General features: G+C 49.8%; 1 protein-coding gene across 1 annotated transcript in view; it reads left to right on the top strand.

The window, feature by feature from the left end:
• The window catches only part of Xxylt1 (xyloside xylosyltransferase 1), a 141015-nt gene that overhangs the window by 83877 nt on the left and 36620 nt on the right, over positions 1-20518 (top strand). The window contains exon 3 of the mRNA XM_036204030.1: positions 3535-3667. Within this exon, the coding sequence (XP_036059923.1) occupies positions 3535-3667 (133 nt within the window). The remainder of the gene's footprint in view (positions 1-3534; positions 3668-20518) is intronic.

Genomic DNA, 20518 nt, shown 5'->3' with positions numbered 1-20518 from the left:
TATTAGTATACATTCTGCCTCCATGATGTATGTCTTCTCTGCATCTTCCTGGTGAAATCCTAGATTCATCCGGAGTTCCTCTCTCTCCCTGGAAGACCCGCCTATTCTCTCCTGCCTAGCTATTGGCCATTCAGCTCTTCATTAAACCAATCAGAAGGTGCCTTGGCAAAGACAACTTCACAGTGTACAAAAGATTATCCCACGAGGCTTCCTCTCCAGAGCTGTCATCTCAGATCGTCTGTCATTGTCTCACAGTATTTGGGTGGGGACGTCCCACCAGCCTGGACAGTACCCATCCTGTTAAGACATCCCCTCATCTGTTCTCTCCAAAGTCCTTTCACATGCATCAAAACTTCCATTTATTCTTTGATTCAGGGACTGTGGTTTCAAGGTGTGTTACTTTTGTTTATGTTGCATTTGTGGAACTCTGTGAAGCTGTTACTTTGCCTGTCTAAAACACCTGATGGTCTAATGAAGAGCTGAACGTCCAATAACTCGGAAGGAGAAAGGATAGGCAGGGCTGGCAGGCAGAGAGAATAAACAGGAAAAGAGAAAGAAAGGAAGGGAGGAGTGAAAGGAGGAGAGGAGGACTCCAGGGGCCAGCCAGCCACACAGCAAGCCACAGGTAAGAAGTGGGAAAGGTATAGAGAAAGGTAAAAGCCCAGAGGCAAAAGACAGATGGGATAATTTAAGAAAAGCTGGCAAGAAACAGCCAAGCTAAGGCTGAGCATTCCTAACTAAGAATAAGACTCCGTGTGATTTATTTGGGAGCTGGGTGGCGGGCCCCCCAAAGAGTAAAACAAACAACAGGGGACCGTCATCTCAATTAGTCCTTAGTTTTATGTGGTCTGGCCACCATCTCCTACCAGTATCCCCCTGGGGTTGTCACTGTGGTTGTCCCCACATAGAAACCTCTTCTTTTCATAATCTTTCTGTGTTTCCTATACGACCACCCAGATGTAGTTCCCACAGAGAGACGGCTCTGCCAAGACCAGAGTCTGGGGAGCAGGTCTGATGAGCTGCAGCGTTCCTCCTAAGCACCAGCCCCTCTTCAGCGGTGACACTGGCATCTCGTTTCCTCACCTTATAAAAGACTGGCCTTTGGTTGGGTGCCCATGTGACAGTGCAGGCTGCCCAGAGCTGTGGACTCCCTGAACAGATGGGGGTGTCCTTTGCCCAGCCTGGGTCTGGCATTCTGCCCCCAGGTCGAGGGTCACTCCATGGTGAGCTGCACCTGCTTTCCTTTTCAGCTAGTTACCTTCCTTGGATGCAGGGCTGACATGGGGAATGCTGCCCTCTGAGAGGTGTTTTACAAATGAGTTATAATCAGCAATCAAGCATCTCAGATTTCTGTGTTGTGGGGCTACATTGGAGCCCTCCTAGCCATTCCCTAAGAGCAGGTATGGAAGGGCTCATTAAGACAGGAACTCTACCAGTGAGGGAGAAGGGGCTCTTGAGGAAGTCTCTCCAACGCTCCTTTAGTAATGTAAATACTAAAATTGGACCCTTGCAGAGATTAGTACAGCCTCTGAGCAAAGCTGCCATGTCTGCTCTGTCCTCCCGGAGCACACCATCCTCTAGGGATGTGCTTCTAGGAGGAGGCAGTGATGCATGGAGATGGTGGCCATGCAGGATAGATGAGGCCATGATTGCCGGCCAGGACCTGCCCAGAGCTGCTGCAGAACACGAAGACTGTGGTGCCCGGACATCCAGAGGATGCACATGGCAAGGGGTGGGCTTTCCTGTGCACTGATGCTAATGGCTTCTGTACCAGAGTGTTTCAATCGCGGTGAAGTTACTCTAAGGTCTTCGTTTTCTTTTCCTGGCTGGGGGGGGGGGGGGGGGGGCACTAGTTCTTCTAAAACTGGGAATTCTACCCAGTAGTGGGTAGATCGACCTTGAGGTTGACAGAAATCTCTGGGGAGCTGAGACCTTCCTTACCTTCACAGCCCTGCCAGCCTCACTGGCGAAGCCCTAGTCCCTGTCTTCCTCATTCACTGACTCAGAGGACAGGCTTTACTGCTGCAGATGCTAGTGTGTCCTGTCTCTGTCTCCCTAGGGCTCTGCTTTACTGTATGGAAGGGCTACTTGAGATCTGGGTGTGAATGCTCATACCACAGGCAAGGGACAGAAAGAAAAATGGCTGGAGAAAATGTATGTGGTATGGGGTGTCTCCAAGGCCAGATGGCCAACCATGGGTGGCTCCACTTAAGAACCTGGGGGCTGTGACTTTCACCCTAGCACATGCTTTCCTAGCAAACGTCGCCTCTCATCGGTGTCCTTCCCCTGTGTCCTTGGGCTGCCTTCTGGAGCAGCAGGACCCCTGTGGGTCTACCCTCCACCCCAAGGCCAGCAGAGTCACTGCTAAGGCTTCTAGACACAGCCCCCCGGGTTCTTAGCAGTCAGCTCCGACCTCTAGGCTTTGGTTTTGTCATTGTTTATGGACACTGGAGGAAAGCAGTGTCCTCACACTTCTTATGGGGGTCGCAGTGTGATGCTGGCAGCCATGGGGTCCTTTTTTGCCTGGGCAGACCTTTCTTCCCCAACTCTCGGCTGCAGAAGGCAGAACAGCCTGTTACTTTCCTGCTTTGTTCTGTCCTAAGTAGCTGGATTCCAATCTGTTGTAACTTTGACTCTTTTCTGTTGTAGGAAAGTCACATAGAATGTCAATCAAGGCTTTGTTTCTGCATCACAAAGGAAAACAGAACAAGTAACAAATTCATCAGTTTTTCTTATATCAGAAGTTGTGATTTCTCCATAAGCCAACTTAGAGAAAGGCTATTGCTTCCTGGACCCCCCCTGAGTGTTTGTCCAATGCCAGTCCTCCTCCACTGATAGAGAACAAAGTACCTAAGGGGTGGTCTGTGTCCTCCAGAGAGCTGTGAGGCCCTGCAGCTGAGCAGGCAAGGAAGGATGGCTGAAGGCACCTCAGTGCTCTATGGTGGACATGGACATTACTTTACCCACCCGCTCCTGCCCACACTCAGGACCTAGCCCAGATCTCTCTCTCCCAAGAAGTCTCACAGAGGTTTGCAGGACATTTGTATCCAGGCCTGAGATGATAGTATCTTTTATCCCTCTTGTGTGGCAGTCTTTGACACTTGTGACAAAGTGAAATCACCTGGATGCCGTAGCTTTACACAGGGTGTCCATGGTGCATGCCATCCAGGACAGACACTTTGGGAGTGAAACACACCTAGTCAGCAGGCTGCTAGATGGGCATATGGGCCCTTGGATTTGAACAGGATTCTGCGTTAGAGAGGGCTTCTGGTCACTGAAAGTGACTTTGAAGCATTCAACAACTCCAGCAACAAGCCGGTAGCCTCTGGGTTCTCTTCTTTACTTTCTGTGAGGTGCCAAGTCTCCCAGGATGTGGGCCTGTGTCTGTCATTTTTTATTTTGTGAGGGTCATTGTGCATCCCCAACCGTCTCAGATCTCAGTCCCCCGCCCCAGCCTCCCGAGTGAGTAGCTGGATTACAGAGGTACAGTAGCATACCTAGTCTTACTGCCCTCTTTTGAAATTACTTCTCCAGAGATCCTGCGGATCATTCAGCTGGACCTTGACCTGAAGTATAAGACCAACATCCGAGAGCTGTTCCAGGAGTTTGACAACTTCCTGCCGGGTGCCGTTATCGGCATAGCCAGAGAGATGCAGCCCGTGTACAGGTAGGTGATGGCTGTTGGAGGCAGCCTGAGGACCCTCCATCCTGCCCTCTCTCTCCCACTCCCGGCTGCTTGGGTGCAGCAGCATGTGGTCTTTCTATACTCAGAAGCGTGTTTGCACTTCCTGGCTGACAGGTGATAGCACTGACAGGGAGGGGTCTGCTCCAGGGCTGGAGAGGCTGCCTTCTTAAGAGTGGGGGATTCTGGGACTTTTTCCTTCTAAAGCCCAGTTTTTCAGGTTGTTGACTCTGGTTAAGCTCACAGGGTTAGAATCCTAGGCTTCGTCTCACATGGTGTCAGGATTTCCCCTCCAGCCTGGAGAGCTGGGTTTTCATTGACCTCATGTCACAGCGGCCCCGTCACACCTAAGGAGAGTGGGTGGACAGTGCAGAGGGAGCAGCAGCAGCAGCCTGGGACACCAATGGGTATGTGCTGATCAGGGTAAACAGGCACTTTCTTCCCAAGGTAATACTTCCTTGTCAAGAGTCTGTCACAGAGAACTTCCTGTAAACTGAAGCCGGGAGACATGCTCAAGAATGTTCTCTGCACCGCTTAAATGTTCTTGACAGCAAAATGGCTAAATAAAATGTATCCACTCAATTGAGTGCCATATAGCAGTAAAAAGGAACGCGCAGTAGCTGGAGATGGTGAGAGGCAAAACAAAATGGCCCTCTACTGAGGCAAACACGGGTGCTGAAATTCACAGGAAAAAAAACCAAGGAGGTGCTCTCCAAAGCCAGCTCAGGTCTTGAGGACAGGGCAGGGGGATCCGGTGGTGCTTTATGCCTCCCCTCCCCCCACCCCTGCAATGGTTATGCACATGTTGCACACACATGACGTTCAAAGAGGGAGAAAGAGGTAAGAAAGACTAGCAGAAGTAGGTTTGGGTTCAAAGCTAGTCTCACAGCTGAGCCTTTAGTGTTCCGGGTGGTTGACTCACCCTCCCCACCCCCACCTCTGACTGGCTGATTGACCGCCTCCCTCAAAGCCAGCTCTGGTCAAGTTTGCTCCGGAAGACCCGGAATCCTTCTTCCCTGGACACCTGGGGCCCTTTGTTCCAGCGCCTTTATGCTGGCTCAAATGCTGGGAGCTGGAAGTCCTCAGAGAGCTGCTGGCCCTGGCATCTGGTGACTCAGAACGTGAGTTTTCCCCCCACAGAAGGAGGGCAAAGACAGGCTGGGTTTAGTGGTGGCTCTTTGAGAGTCTCAGATCACATAACAGGCAATTCCTGCCAGGGCCTCATGAGCTGAGAACTCCTGGGGCTTTGTGGGCTGGTTCCCTTACATAATGCTGACTCAGGTTCCCCAGAGGAATACCTGCCATGTTGCCTACAAAAGGCTGCCACCACGGCAGGCAACAAGAATATTAATGTAAAGCCCTGGGTTCCAATCCTGAGACGTTGGCACCCCTTTAAAAAGGAGAGCAGAGGACTTCCTCTTCCTCCAGCTTTGGTGCTCACAGCTTCTTCACACTGCTGACCTTCATCACTGAGCCCCTCCTGCTGAGACCCAGGCCCTAGAACATTTAGACTGCCTGGTTACAAACTGTTACATCAGCCACACCCGCAAGACTAGTTGGATCTTCTCTTTATAATACATTAAAACCTCATCACGTTTGTTACAGATCATCTCGGCCAGTTTGTTTTCTGCAGCACTAGGATTTTATAACGGTAGAACTTAAATCACTTTAATTATCTGGCCTTCCCAAAAGAAACTCCTGAAAGGTGGAAGATTCCAATTAAGTTTCCCTTACTTTCATTGTGTGCAGTGAGAACCATGAGAACCTGCTGCTGGCAGAGTCTTAAGAATGCCGCACAATCAACAGACATTGACCTTGGCCTTAAACCATCCCTAAAGGTCATTAAAGACGTCCAGGCAGCAAATGAATGTCCCGCACTCCTCTGTCCAAGGATCACCTGTTACAGTGTATGTGTTTAGTATTTGCTGGGCCTGAGAATTCATTGACCATGAATACGGCTTATGTGTATGTGTGTATATGCACATGGCCTTTATCCATATGGAAACCAGAGAGCCCAGGGACCTGAAAGATCACTGATAGTTGCCCCTGCTTTGGAGTATTCACCAGGCTGGGGGTCAGGAAGGGAGACTGGGGGTTGGGTGATGGGAGGGAAAAGTGGGGAGAAGAGTCTAGTTAATGATACTCACACAAGTACAGGTGAAGCTGAGCCCTTCTCCTGAGTGGACACTGGGCCCCTGCTCCTTAGATGTGGGCAACACAGTTTATGGGGGACCCACAGCCTAGGCATCAGTCCTGTCTACTGCCTGCCGAGTCCCTCCCCTAACAACTGGTGCTCAGAGGCCTCCCCAAGTGGCCTGATGTGACGTGGACAAGTTACTTGTTATAAGCGGGCTCTGAAACGGCTAACAGAATGCTGCAGCTCTGGGTGCAACGTGACTGGTTAAGCAAGTGCACTTGGTTCTGGAAATTCACTGAGCAGGAATAGGCTCCAGTCCCCCAGCTGTGTGAGTTTTATACTCACTTGTCCCACAGTTACTATACTTCAAAGGACACACAGCAAGTCATTTTTATGGTGGCTTCCCCTCCATTGTGAGTCGTGAAATGTCTCAGGCTTCCAGGAGGGTGGGGAGAAGTGTTTCCCACCATGCATTTGACAAATGGCTTTTTACATTTTTTTCCCCCACAAACACATCGAACAGACTGCTTTCTGGACAGGGAAATGCTGGAGTAAGGATAAAGGATGCTTTCCTCCCTGGGTCCCTGGTACAGTTTGGTCGAGTCATCTGAGAATCAAGGTCATCTTGTGTAGAATGCTGCCCTTCCCTCCTCTGGCCTTCCTGGGTATCTTCGTCTGAACTGGACCCCGATGAGCTTCTCTGTGGTGCTCTGTGTGACGGGGTGAGTGGTCAAAGGGAAAGAGACCCTGAGGTCTGCTCTCCAAACCCACACCTGAAGTTTAGAGACATGGACGTTGGGATGGCTTCCTGTGGGAGCATTAGATATGCAAGAAGCACTTGGGCCTTCTTTGTGTGCGTCCTATAGACTCTAGTGTGATGTCATAGGAACAGCTGGTGCAGCTTATGTAAAGGCAGTGGCATCAAGTTGGGCTCAGAAGCTGGTTAGCTGAGGGGGCGCTGCAAGTCACAGGATCCTCTGTTTTTCCTGTGTGTGCGGCAAAGTTGTCTATCATCTGTCTGCCCTGGAGCTGGCTCCCTGCGGAGCCTCTCAATGGCAGATTTGTTGGTAGGGACCAGCTTCTGGTGCATCCACCAGTCCCGCAGGCCACTGTGTCCTGGAACAAGCCCAGGCGCCCCACGAGGCTGTGGCCAGAGCAGGAATTGGCTTTTGTGTCAATGTTTCAGTATCCCTTCTTCAGCCTCTTGGATCACATGGCTGCTCATCGGGGGCCTGTGCCAGCTTGCCTTCTTCCAGATGCTAGGATGGGCAGGTCCCTCTAGCTTCTCTGCACTTCCTTTATTCCTTCCCTGAAACTGGTACAGGGCTCTCAGGGGCAGGGGCGTGCTGGGTAGGAGGCCATGGATAGATCCCCACTGCTGCTGCTCTGCAGTCATGTGATCTTGAAATTAGGTAATGTCTCTGAGGTTAGTTTCTTTAGCAGAGAAGTGGAGAGTAGAGGACTGTTCACAGCAGAGCTGATGGGGTTCCGTTAGATGATGTATTTCTAGTTCCTGGAAGTCCCCGTGTCAACCTGAGTCCTAGCTCAGCTGCTGATGAATGCTGTGGGAGTCACTTAGCCCCCAAGCCCGTGTCCCCCCGCATGTGAAGTTGGAGCTAAGGTAATGTGTTTGAGGAAGTTCTTACCTGCCATACAAGCCTACTTGCCTCTCATTTGGGGAGACTGAGAAACTATAAATTCTAGCTTCCTCGTCACTAAGATTGTGTGGATTCTATGTTCTCCCTTCCCCTCCTCCCCCAAAGAAATCACTCTCATCAGTTCAGCATCTGCATACACACCAGATTGTCCTCTTACTGCACACTTTAAACAAGGTGGCGGGGGTATCTGCAGAGCAGAAGCTGACCCTGTTACAGGAACGAGACTCTGAAACTTTTAACATCCCAAGAGGGTACTGGAAACCCAGGGGTAAAGGAGAAGGAGGTGTCCTGTGGAGTCTCTGTGGAGGGAACTGGGATAGGTGACTACTCCAGCAGGCGCCAGCCCCTGCCTCCACACTCCAGCCTGCCATCTGCTGCCTGCCTGCCTGTTTACCCTGTTGCCCTGTGGTGGGTGAGCTGGCTGCTCTGCTTGCTTCCAGAGCTCAGACCAGGCCTCTTGCCCTTGTTCCATCTCCGGCTCTCGGGGATGTTAGTTTCAGGTTTGAGCCCCACTGTGTCTTTTCTCCTGGACTAAATATGTGGAATAAGTGTTAGTGTGGTGTGGTGGTGCATGCCTATAATTTTAGTACTTGGAAGGCTTAAGGCAGGGGGATTATGAACCCAGTTCTGTGGCTACAAAGCAAGTTTGAGGTCAACTTGGGATGTGTAGATGGACCCTAGTGAAGCCAACCAAACAACAGACAAGCAAAAGGTAATTATTAACAAGAAATAAAATATATTTTCATTGCTTACACAAGGATTATGTTGTTGTTTTTAATCTGTAAGCTTATTATTGTATCAATGAACTTTCTGCTATTTTTATTTTTGGGTTTTTTTTTTTTTTTTTTTGAGGTGGGGTCTTGAGAAAATGCAGGCTAGCCTCAAAATTGCAATCTTCCTGCTTCAACCTCTCCAATGCTGCCATTACAGATTTGTACAGCCAAGCCCAACAACTCCTGCTTACATTCTTGTGAGTTTGGTTTGTGTCCACATAACAATATGCCATGAGCACCCTGTGCTGACTCAGCCTTCATTTGTTAAACGTTGCTAGTTTCCTGAATAGTTCTCTTTTTTTTTTTCCACTGTTTATTCTGGTGAACTTTTAACACATACAGACATGGGCTGCATTCTAGTGCTCTGGCTAGTCCACAGTTCTTCCCATGGAGTCCCAGGCATTTTGAACAGCAGATGACCTCTTTCCTACACACTTCTTCTTCCCAGATTATTTGAAGACCCAGGCATCGTGCTGTCAAATCTAAAAGAGTCATTTTCAAGCCTTCTTTTGTGAGGCTCACTTGCTGGCACTGGCTTTGAGCTGAGCAGTTACGTGAACTCTCTGCCGTTCTGCCTGCCAGTTCCTCAGCTGATAGGAGACATCTCACCTGCTGGCATTTGCTGTGTCTCTCCACATTGTCTTGTGTCAGGATGCTCACGTGACTGGTACTTCTGGAAGGCTTCCTGACTGACACACAGGCGTGTGGCCCTTCTTCCTCAGAACTATCCCTTAGCATTCATAAAGTAGGATGTGAAGATAGAAGGTCAGTCCCTGACCCTGGCAGATGAATTTCCAGGCCCCTGTCCTTGTGCTTGTCTTTAAAAAATAAATGGAGATTGAGCCAACCAGTTTCTATTAAATAAAGTCTATAGTGGAACCCAGCCTCAGGTATCTCACTATAGCCATGAAAATGGATGTAAACAAGTTCCAGCACCATGCCAGAACCATCTTCAGAGATGCACCTTGGATGAACCACAAAGACGTTCTGCTGAAAGGTCTCTTTCAACTCTCTGGTGGTCATATCTGCTAGAACTGCACTTGCAGGCTTGGGCTCTGAGCCCACAAAGGAAACTTATTAGGTATCTGTGGAAGGTCTTGCTATACAGAGAAACTGGTCCTGTCCTCCAGAGACTTGTAGCCTAGCAGAAGAGACCTCCTCCAGGTGGACTCTGGGACACGCTGCAACTGTGCATAGCAGAAGGCTATCCTTTGCGGCCTGCTTTCCTTTGCCAAATATCTCTCTGTATGAACTATATAGCAACCTAGGCAGCATAAAAGATTGGGGTGTGTGCATGTGTGGCATGGACAGCATCGTTGAGTCACAGTGGCCTGTGTGTAAAAGGGACCTGTGGCAAACAGCATGTGGGAAGGACTAAATGTGATGGGCTGTGTGCACAGGTGTCTTAAGATGGCTCCATGGCCACCGCAGACACAGGCTTCCGTTCCGTGACTTCATTTCTCCTAGTGACAAAGTGGCGTGGAGATTCAGTTCCCAGCCCCTGTACCACCAGGTTAGCAGCAGACTTGGTTATTACAAAGACATCAAGTGTTCAGACTGAGCTTGGTTTTGAATTGAGCGCCTTGTAACTCCTTTATACAAGCCTTTTACTATTGATTACGGAGAGTCCCTTGACTCCTTCCTCTGTTTGAGAATGGCTGAGTCTCCCCCACCCCCAGCCCATCTAGGAGCTGAGTATGTGAATGGGTTCGTTCCTAGGGGACCTGGCCCTCCCAGCTGTCCCCCTTCTTGGAACTTTGGTATCACTGTGTGTGAGAGAAGGAACTAATGCTGGAGCTGGGGCTGCTGACATCCGATGAAGAGGAGGAGGGGGAGGGGGAGGGGGAGGAGGAGGGGGAGGAGGAGGGGGGAGGAGGGGGGGGGAGGAGGAGGAGGAGGGGGGGAGGAGGAGGAGGGAGAGGAGGAGGAGGGGGAGGAGGAGGAAGAGGAGGAGGAGGAGGGGAGTAGACTTGGGAATTCCCTTCCTGTTCAAGCTTCCTTTCTTTTTTCATAGATATCATTGTTTTTTGAGAGATGGTAGTTCAGGCTGGACAGGAACTCATTCTGTAGCCCTGGATGGCCTCAAACTTGCAGCAATTCTCCTGTCTCAGCCTTCCAAGTGCTAGGATTACCTGTGTGAGCACCATGCCCAGCTGCTTCTCTCCATAGAATTACTGTCTCAGGAATGGGATACCCAAGGGTATCTTCTCTCATGTCAGCCTCTCCCCTACAGCATCCGTGATTTATCTGGCCTCTGCTTAGTCACGTCCTGCTATGGGGCCTGATAACTTCTAAAGCAGTCCATTATTTTATTGCTGGACAAACTCATGGGAATGCATTTCTTTTTAAAAAATAATTTATTTATTTTTATTTTATGTGCATTGGTGTTTTGCCTGCATATATGTCTATGTGTCAGTTCTTGGAATTATAGATAGTTGTGAGCTGCCATGTGGGTGCTGGAAGTTGAACCCAGGTCCTCTGGAAGAGCAAACGATGCCCTTAACCACTGAGCCATCTCTCCAGCCCCCGGAATTCATTTCTGTATGTTAAATCTGAAAGTCTGCTCCCCATGTCTGCTGCTCATTGTCTCTGCTTGTGGTCTCTGGGTATGGGGATCGTGTCTGCACTCCTCCCTGGGAAGCTCTTGTTTGCTCGGGTTAGCCTTTGAGGGCTGAGATCTCCTTCCCACATGAACTCCTTCTTGCCAGCTCTCTGGAGCACTGGCCAGTTGGAAATATGGACGGACGGCCTTCTGCCATGGCACTATGTCCCAGAGACAAGAAAGAGGCCTCTCTGAAGCAAGCCTATGCATATACACATTTCTTTTTTTTTAACCTGGGTAGCAGAGTCTGAGTTTGTGTCCTCCTGAGGCCCATCCTGGCATCCTGGAGGCTGACATGGTCAGTTCCTGATACACGAATGTGTGTGCATGTTCCCGGCAGTACTCATCTCCACCAGCCTGTGCTTGAGCCCTGCTCTGGACAGGGAAGCTCACTTGGTCCTGATGACCAGGCAGGGTCACGCTCTTGTTCTGGATGAGAGGACCAGCAAGGACTTGAGGATGTCAGAGGCTGTCTGGAGAAGGGACAGAGGATGACGGTGTTGGGTTGGGTGGTATCTAGTAGAGAGATCTGGATTTGTTGAGACTTGCCAAGACATGGCTGCCCATAGCACAGTCCCCTGTGTCAATTCCTCACTTGTATTCTCTCTTCTTTTGAAGGATAAAATCGAATCAGATTTTCTGTGGGTCTGTCATTTCTTTGGATGATGGACTGGCTTGGCCATCCCCACATGTCCTGTCACCTTTTCCTAAACCATTGACCCCACATGCTGCCTGCTCTCCCCGCTGTCTGTGCAGGATGGATACCGTCTGAGTTTCCTGCCAGGTATGAGCTGTATATTTGATTGTTGTGAGTTCCAAGAGCTCTGCCCCCTAGAGCTTCCTGACAGCTGGAATTCAAGGCTGTGGGACACTTGGTATACCTTCCAGGACTGTCTGCGGCTGCTCTGAGACCAATGGAGTGGTGTGGTTGTCATTTAACTTGAGTTTTATGTTGGTGTAGAAGTGAACTGAATGCTGGATACCTGTGGTGTGCGTCTAGACGTACCTGCAGAGGCCTTGAAAACCTCGGGCTCGGACCACAGAGTCCTAGTGTGGCTTTGTTCGGCAGGGGCCTTGGAGATCCTGGCCTGCTGGGAGGTTCTGGAAGTCGGGGGACTCAGCATTTATAAGGGAAGAGCCCAGCTGCCATGTTGGAAACTGGGTTACTCCTTCTCTTTTCTCAGACTTCTGCTGAGGGCATGCTCTGAGTCCAGTGGGGAAGTCAGGGACAGAAGCTGCAGTCAGACTGCCTGGGCTTGAACGCCAGCCCTGCCACTCACCTACCTGTGTGACTTGGCCCTAGCTGTTTAACCCAAGTGCGCCCTGGACGTTGTCTGTGTGCCAGTATATTTCTCAAGGGGATGCTGGCCTATAAGAGTTCAGTGAACTAATATTTGTCACATAAAAGAATGCCGGGCATTAATGTGGACGAGTACTAGAAAAGTAAGGGTGCTGGGCCTAAGAGCCAGTGCAGCTGGGTGACCTTCTGCACACCTAAGAGCATTTTAAACAGCAGACCTCTGCCTGTGACTGCTGTCTATAGCAGAGATACTTAAACATGGAATGCTTCTGGTTCTAGAGATTGAACAACTGATTTCCATGGTACAGATGTGTTCTACTACTAGATGCTATCACTTAAGAAACTGTCTCTACTGAAGGGCTTTTGGTCACATGTTTGCCTACCACACTTCTAGAACTTTTAATCACTTACAGGATTCTTACTGTAGAAAAAAAGAGCCCTCCATGGGCCCTCTTCCCTCCACAGGGCTGGCCAAGCCTTCTTGCAGATGTCAGCTGCTCTAACTCTGTGCCATTCAGGAAAAATAATTTTCCTCTTTTTGTCCCAGCAGCCAGCTGCCAGCTCAGCAGGAAGGGCCCCCAACTTCCGCTGCCTTCCTCCTATTGCTCCTCTGTGATCTGCCTGATTCTACCAGGGCCCGGGGATGGTGCCACGCTGTCATCTGACTACCTCTTCCACCCCACGCAGGGCTTTGGGATGGCTTACTCTAAAATTAATCTCACTAGAACTCAAGAACATTCAGTTTGCAGAATGTAGCTGCTTCTATATCCATTAACCAGAAATCCCAGCTTTGACTAGGAGAGGATTGTGCATGTGAACAAATACTGAGAGAAGCAACTCAGAGGAGGAAGTGCTTGTTTCAGCTCATGGCTTTAGTCCGTCACAGCAGGGATGAGTTAGTCTGTAACTGGTCAAGAACTGGAGGGGGCCTATGCTGGCCTATGGGATGGTGCCACCCACATCGAAGGCACCACCTCCCCTTAGTCCCCTCTAAACCCTCACAGACACATCCAGGGTGGTATCAGTCACAAGCCTCTAAGAAAAAAGAATGAAAACTTGGCACCCCCTGCTTTCAGAAGCTTTGAGAAGGCTCACAACATCATCTTCCCAGTGAAGGCTGATGTATTCGTGTCCCCAAAGGCCTTCTGTGCCCCTAGTTCAGCTTAGATTAGTGGTGAGCAGAGTCTACTTTGTAGCAGTGCTAACTTATACTTAATGACTGCAACACAAGGCCAGTCACTGTCCCAAGCACTTGGATGTTTAGTTCCTGGACTCCGTGAGGTCAGCCCTGTTCCTATTCTGCTGTATAGACGAGGAAGCAGAGGTACAGGAAACTGTCCATGTGTCTCACCCTGGTCCTCTGGGTGTAACAGGTTCATAGTGGTCCCATTGAGTCCTCATAGCCGGCTCCTCCAAGCCTCATAGCTTCCAGCAACATCTTCTGGCCCTGCTTGATTCTGACCCCCTCTCTGGACATCTCTTTTCATTTCTGTCTCTGTCTGCTGAGGCCCATAGAGGATGGACAAGAGAGAGAGTGTCCCCATTTTACAGAATTTGTGCGAAGTCATAAATCTAGAGAAGGGGGCGGGGCAGGCATCAAGCACAACATGCTTCCTTTTCCCTCTGATGTCATGTTAACATCTTTTGTGGTAAAAATAGTTTGGGTGTGTCGGGGTCACTGATAACACTCAGTGTGGAGATATATCACACTCTTGGGCAGGGAGGTCTCTGAAAAAGGAGATGCCCCTTTCTCACTTGCATGACTGATGTGTGACTATAGGGGAGGGCAGAGTGTGAAAATGAGCTGGGCGGGCCTTCCTGGGAGAATTTTCTTATGTGTGGAGTGGAGCTTGAAGACATGCATTTTCCTGCTGCAGCAGATTCCAAAGCCATTTTTTGTGACTGCTGATTGGTGCGTTTTGCTGCAGTTGCAGAAATAGCTATGCTATCAATAGCCAAATGCTATGTGTCCGCTTAGCTCAGGACAGCTGGCTGCAAAGCCAAGGCTGCCCAGGCTTGTGAGGTGTTGATGAGGATGTGGGGCCAGGATTGACTGAAACAGCTAACCACCTTGCAGATGCTAAGACAGAACACTTGTGGACACAGAAGACTGTCTGGAAGTGGGGGCAGGGCTAAGAGAACTTCTGGGGTGACAGAGTAGTGTCAGGGTCAGATCTTTGGTATTAGATGCCTGTACTACAGTCAGAGGTTCCCAGTGATGGAGGGGTAACAGGTTATGGAAAAGGCAGCCTTTCCTTTGTCTGTCTGAGCTCAGGCTGCAGGGAGGTCCCCACACGTTGCCACTTGGAGAACTCACGGGCCTTGGTTGTGGTGTTGAATTTGTAGGCTCTAAGCTGAGCAAACCTTGGCAACTGCCACATTGGGCTCAGCTATGCCTCATCCTTTGCAGCTCAGAGGATAGAACCACGCCTGGTACAGCGTGAAGGCCCCTTGTGCTCTGGTTTCAGCTTGGTCTATCCACCTTCTCTTCCCATATTGCCCTCTCTCCATGGCCTGAAATGGTGTTCACTGAGAGCTGTGATGACGTGAGTGTATCTATTCACATTTTCAGAGGTGCAAATGTTCATCTAATGCCTTCGGGTAACCTGTGGGACCGCAGCTTCCTGCCTCCAGGGACTCCTAGCCTGGTGTGTCCTTCACCAGCTCCAGATTATGAGCACCTCCCCCACAGCTGCAGTCCCTTCTTTCCTGTGCTCAGTTCCTGGAGCACTTTGCTTATGACTCTGAAGAAGCGTCCATTTGCTCTACCTGCTGTCTCCACGGCTCGGTTGTAAAGTTCGTGAGAGCTTTCACTGTCTACCCTTACTCATTTCTGTCTCCCATCATGCCACCATCCCGGTCACTTACAGATGACAGCAGGCTGCACAGCCCTATCTGTGATGGAGTTGTTATTACCTAGGACAGCCACAGAGTGGTCTCTGCAGGTGCTAGAGGTTGACCCCTACCTGTTGGGAGGGATGCTGGAGCTGTGCCTAGCAGCCCTCAGGAAGGACACACACATCTGCTAAGAAGTCCTGGGGATGGGGATACATCATACTGAATATTTCGGGGTGGACAGAATATCAGGAGAGACATCCAAATGGCCAAAAGCTCTTGACAAGAGGCACACCTTAGTCATCAGGGAAATGGGACTCAAGTCTACAGCAGAGTACCAAGGCCTGCCTTCTAAGATGGCTGTCAGGAAAACAGAGCCACAGCAAGTGCTGGGGAGGGTGTGGGGAGGCCGAAGCTCTGGCTTGCTGTGTTAGGGCAGTGGAGATGGAGTTACTGTAGAAACCATCTACAGTCCTCAGAACCGAGCATGAAATTACCATTGCGCTCCTATGATGTGCTCTCCAGAGAACTGAAAAAATACATGCCTACATAAAACTTGGAGTTTGTGTGGGCATTCACATTTGTGTTATTAATAATTGTCAAAACGAGCAGTCCTGTACCCATCAGTTCATAAACATAGAGACAAAATGTGCTGGGCATGGTGGTGCATGCCTTTAATCCGAGTACTTGGGAGGCAAAGGCAGTTGGATCTCTGGGTTCAAGGCTAATGGGGTCTACATAATAAGTTCAAGGACAGCCAGGGCTACATAGTGAGACTTTGCCACAAACAAATAAACAAAACCTCAACTCATTTATAAATAAATAAATGAAAATAAAGGTTTGTCCATTTTAAAACACGGATGAACCTCAGAAGCATTAGGATGCCTTAAGCCAGGCACAAAAGACCACAGTATATGCTTCAGTTACAAAATGTCTGGAAGGGGCCAACATGGTTGCAAAGGCAAGTGACTTGGGGTGATGAAAATGTTCCAGAAGTATTTATGTAGTAGATAACCAGCTCTGGGAATATGATGAAACTCGCCAAGTTGTACATTTTACACAGGTGAATTGTATGCCAATAAAACCATAACAACACCCCAAACCGCCGTAGTAAGGAAGGTGTGTTTTGCAGGCTAGGACTTCAGTGCCTATCCCAACTCTACTTTTCATGGAAAGAGATGTCCTTTAAGCTACCCCTCTATACCTGAGCTCACAGCCTTTCTTACACACTGTGCTTTTTCCAGGGGTGAATGAATGTAAATGCCAAGAGAGCTATATAAAGCCATCTTTTAAAGATGAATTTTTATGATTCAGCTGCCTTTTTACTTCCCAAGAAAATTGAAGTGACTGCTGGCATTTGGCTTCCCACTGGGATGCTGCGCTAGCCCTGCAGTATTGGCACATTCATTTATAAAGTCAGTCAGTCAATGTTTCACACCAGCATTTATGATGTGCCAGGGTTCTAAACTCTGAAGAGGCAGATAGAAGTGGAGACTGCCAAGAATGTAGTTCAGTGGAGGAGCAAATCGGGTCAGAGGGGACAGGCTAGTGGCTGTGATGGAGGTCCCCAAACACATCAGAAAGACCTTGCACTCTGCCACAGGTGATAGAGAGAACCAGGAAGAAGTGACTTACTAGATGGCAGGTAAGAGTTGGTTAGGAAGAATGGGAATGTTGGGTTAAGGGGGCTGTGGACCTCAGGGACTATGAGAGTTCAGGCCAGGTATCAGGTGTGCAGGTCTGAGGTCTGGCTGGAGAAGGCAGGCATGGGGGGCTTTAACCAGACAGAGACATTTGGCCATTACCCTGCAGTGCCTGGGGAGGCCATCTTCATTATAGGAGGGTTGGTGGTGGTAACATGGAAACTGGACTGGAAGTGGTGAAATTGTGCCCAGGTGGGCCCGGAAGAGATTTAAGGGAGCTGGGTAGGAGGAGGTTGCCGTGGAACTGAGGACATGCTTTGCCCTAAACTTTGTAGTGGATGATGGTGATACCTGCTTTTGGCGTAAGAGGCCCTGAGGACAAGACAGGTGCTTGCTACTCAGACTGAACCATCAGTGCCTGCATAAGCAGACCTAGACCCTACACTGGAAAGTAACGGGAACATCTCCAAGTCAGCCAATAGCGTGTCTGTGTGCTGCCCCCTCCCCAGGACCATCACAGTTGTGGGGTGTCGTGGGCCCTGACCACACAGGAAGAGAAAGCCTTGTTGGTGTTGAAGCTTCTAACGGTGCTGGCAGTCCATCATGGCACACATAGAAAGTAACACATTTCCACAGTTATCTCTTTGCATGGATCCATTTGAGACAGTTCAGAATTCACCCCTGTTCGATAATTCCAGAGCTTCCATTTCAGCTTCATTTTGCCACCCTCTCCACGTCTCTTCTTCCAGGTCTGATCTCTGAATGCTCAGATTTCCTGGGCAGCTGTGTTAGAGAAGGCTTTTCCTGAGGCAAAGACCTACTGTGGGGGCCACGTATCCCAGTTCCCTGGGGTGCCACCCCCAGGCCTCCCATGCTGCAGAGACCCCCAGGGAGAAGAGTTGGTCAGATGGCCTCAGGGCCCATTGCAGCAATGGAGCTACAGCTAGAACCCGTGGAGACTAAAGGCCAGCTTCTCTCTGCTTCCCTGGGAGAGTGTTTGCCCCCCTGCTTTCTAATGTCCTATTGCATCATGCAGAGCCAGACCAGCCAGGAGTAGCCTGTACGCTGTTGCAGTGATAGGTAAGAGACAGCCAAGCAGGAGGCTGAGCTTCCATTTGCCAGGTCAGGCTGATGGGTGTGGGGCTTGGAAGGCCTGTTTTCCTCAGGAAAGGGTGTTGGGATAGAGGAAAAGAGGAAGAACCTTCCAGGGCTGCTTTTCTGTGTCTCCTTTGCTTAAGAAGGCATTCTGTCCCTGCCTGCTTTCTTTGCCAAGACCGTCATGTAATCAAGGAATGTCAAATCGAAAGGTACAGTCCAGCTCCTGGGCTCCTTCCCAGAGAGCAGAAATCCATCTTCCAACACCTTCCTGTCTGAGGCTTGGGGTGAGGCTCAGCACACTGCCTCCCCAAGCGTTTCAAGTGGCCTCCTGGCTGCATGCTTGTGTGGGGAGTGGAGTGGGGGGTTGGGGGGGGTCATTTGTCCCTACCAAATGTCTCTCATTTGCGGACTGCAAAGCAGCTGTTCCTAATGCAGTTTTCTGGTCCTTCCTCATGTATCAAGGAGTGCCACAGCGCTGCCAGAAGCTTGCTTCCATCAAAATTTTAATTTATATGTTTCTACTTATTTTATTATATCTCAGGCCCCATTGTAAAGTTTTTAAAGTGGCATAGAGATACAGGTATATTTAACACATGCAGATGCATTGCATTTTAAAAATAGCAAAACTGGAATATGTCTTAATTGCTTTCACTGAGAATTCAGCTTAGCATTTAGTGTCTTGAGAAGCCAAGAAAAAGCTTAAATGATGAAGTGTGTTTTGTAGCATAAGCCTGTCCATGTGACACGCCCCTGAACTCAGCAACTACAGTAGACAGTCCTGGGAAAACGCGGGGACCCCTAAGGACTGCTTTCCTTAGGACCTGCAAGTCCTCCCACAAACAGCTTAAAAGAGGGAGCTGTGTGAACAGCAGGCAAGTGACCATGGGGGGGGGGGGCCTCTGTGCCCTACCTCATGTCCCTTTGAGGACAGTTCTGGGAGGGGTGGGCACAGGGCTCTAGACTCCTGGCTCACTAAGTACATGTACCTGGAGCATACCCCTATAGTGGCATGTCCTCCCTCTGGAACCTTCCTTCTATTTTCTAAGAACACACCATAGCTCGGGTACCCACACCTAAGCGTCCATCTCAGTTTCCATGCCACAGCACTGTGACCAGGAACAGGCAGAACCCGAACAGCAGACCATCCCATGACCCAGGGCTGGCCAGGACTCTGTGGTGTCAGCACCCTAGGAACACTGTGTTAGAAGGGGCCCCTTTCCTTCTAGCCAGCTTAGTCTGCTCTGCCTCAAAGGCTGGATCCAGCTCTCAAAAACTACCCAGGCTTCTCAGCCCCTGGCTCCTTGGGTCCAGGCAGCCACTTTCCTGGGTCTGCTTTCCTCCACACCATGCCAACGTACCCAGCAGAAACACTCCAGGCAAGAAGGTTTATTGGGGCCCACAGTGTTGGGGGTGTTCAGTCCATTCCAGGGGGAAGGTAAGGTGGCAGAGGCAGCTTCTGTGGTGACAGGAGTGTTAGATGGCAGCTGTATATGCTGGGATGGATGGGAAGCAGAGAAAACTGCCTGAAATGGGGTGGGTATGACCTTCAAAGGCCTACCCCTAGTGCCCGCCAGCTGAAGGTGGTCCCTACCTGTAATGGTCCTACAGCCTTCAAAGCTAGGGGTTATTCAGGGTAAGGTGCGAGGGGAAGGATAGTTTAGCCAATGAGTCCATTAGCCTTTGGCGACAGCAGCCACTGTTCCCATATCCACACAGGAGGCCGCTTTTCTGGTCTTGAGGTCACTTCTTAGGAGAAGGGTCTGTGGTGTAATTGGCCTTCTCTCTCCATCTGCAAGCAAGATCTGTGGTCTAGGACCCCCAGTTCCCAATTGCAGATCATGCCTTGGGGGGGGGAAGGGTTTTGTAATCAGGCAATCCTGGGAAGCTTGGATTATGTACACAGTTGCCCCCACACCGATATACACAGGAATGCTGAAATCCATGGATGGCCAAGTCCCTTATGTAAAATGGCATCCCTTTCCTTATACCCTCCCCATTCCCCACCCCACCCACACACTAGGTCATCTGAAGGTTCGTAGAATATTCAGCATGGGGCGGTGCTGTGTCTGTAATGGGTAGGTTGTATTGTTTAAAGACAAGGAAAATATCCGTGTGTTCAGTACAGTACAGGTTTGGTTTGTTTTTTGTTTGGTTGGGTTTTTTTTCCCTCTTCAGTTTTTCAATTTACATTTGAATCAATCAATGGCCATTGAACCTGTGAATGTGGAGGAGTCCCCAGAGGTTCAGATATGTGAACACTTCATCCTCAGTTGGTAGCACTGTGTGGTGAGTGGTGCAGCCTCCTGGAGGAAGTGCATCTCTGGGGTGGGTTTTGAGAGTCCACACTGGTCACCTTCCAGTCTTTTCTCTGCTTAAAGCCTGTGGTTGGAAGTGGGACTCATCTCCTAGCTTTCGGCTTCTGCCACCATGCTGATCAGTGGTTCAATGTCTTCCACGGCTGTGATGGACCCTTAGCCCGTTGGAACCATAAGCCAAAATAAACTCTTTACTTTTGTTTTTCAAGACAGAGTTTCTCTGTGAAACAGTTTTGGCTTTCCTGGGATTCACTCTGTTTAGACCAGGCTGGCCTTGAACTCAGAGATCCACTTGCCTCTGCCTCCTGAGGCTGGGATTAAAGGCATGCACCACCACTGCTTGGCTCAAAATAAACTCTTTTATATGTTTTTTATCACAGTAACAGAAAAGTAACTGATGCATTGTTTATGAGACCCAGGTGACTTCTGTGCTGAGACACTTGTTTTTCCAAGGTCGTAGGATCTGTGGAGTCCC

Source organism: Onychomys torridus, chromosome 12 (assembly GCF_903995425.1).
Source record: "Onychomys torridus chromosome 12, mOncTor1.1, whole genome shotgun sequence".
NCBI classification, from domain to species: Eukaryota; Metazoa; Chordata; class Mammalia; order Rodentia; family Cricetidae; genus Onychomys; species Onychomys torridus.
Note: the sequence above shows the minus strand (reverse complement) of the source record. Positions and strands in the feature narration are given on the sequence as shown.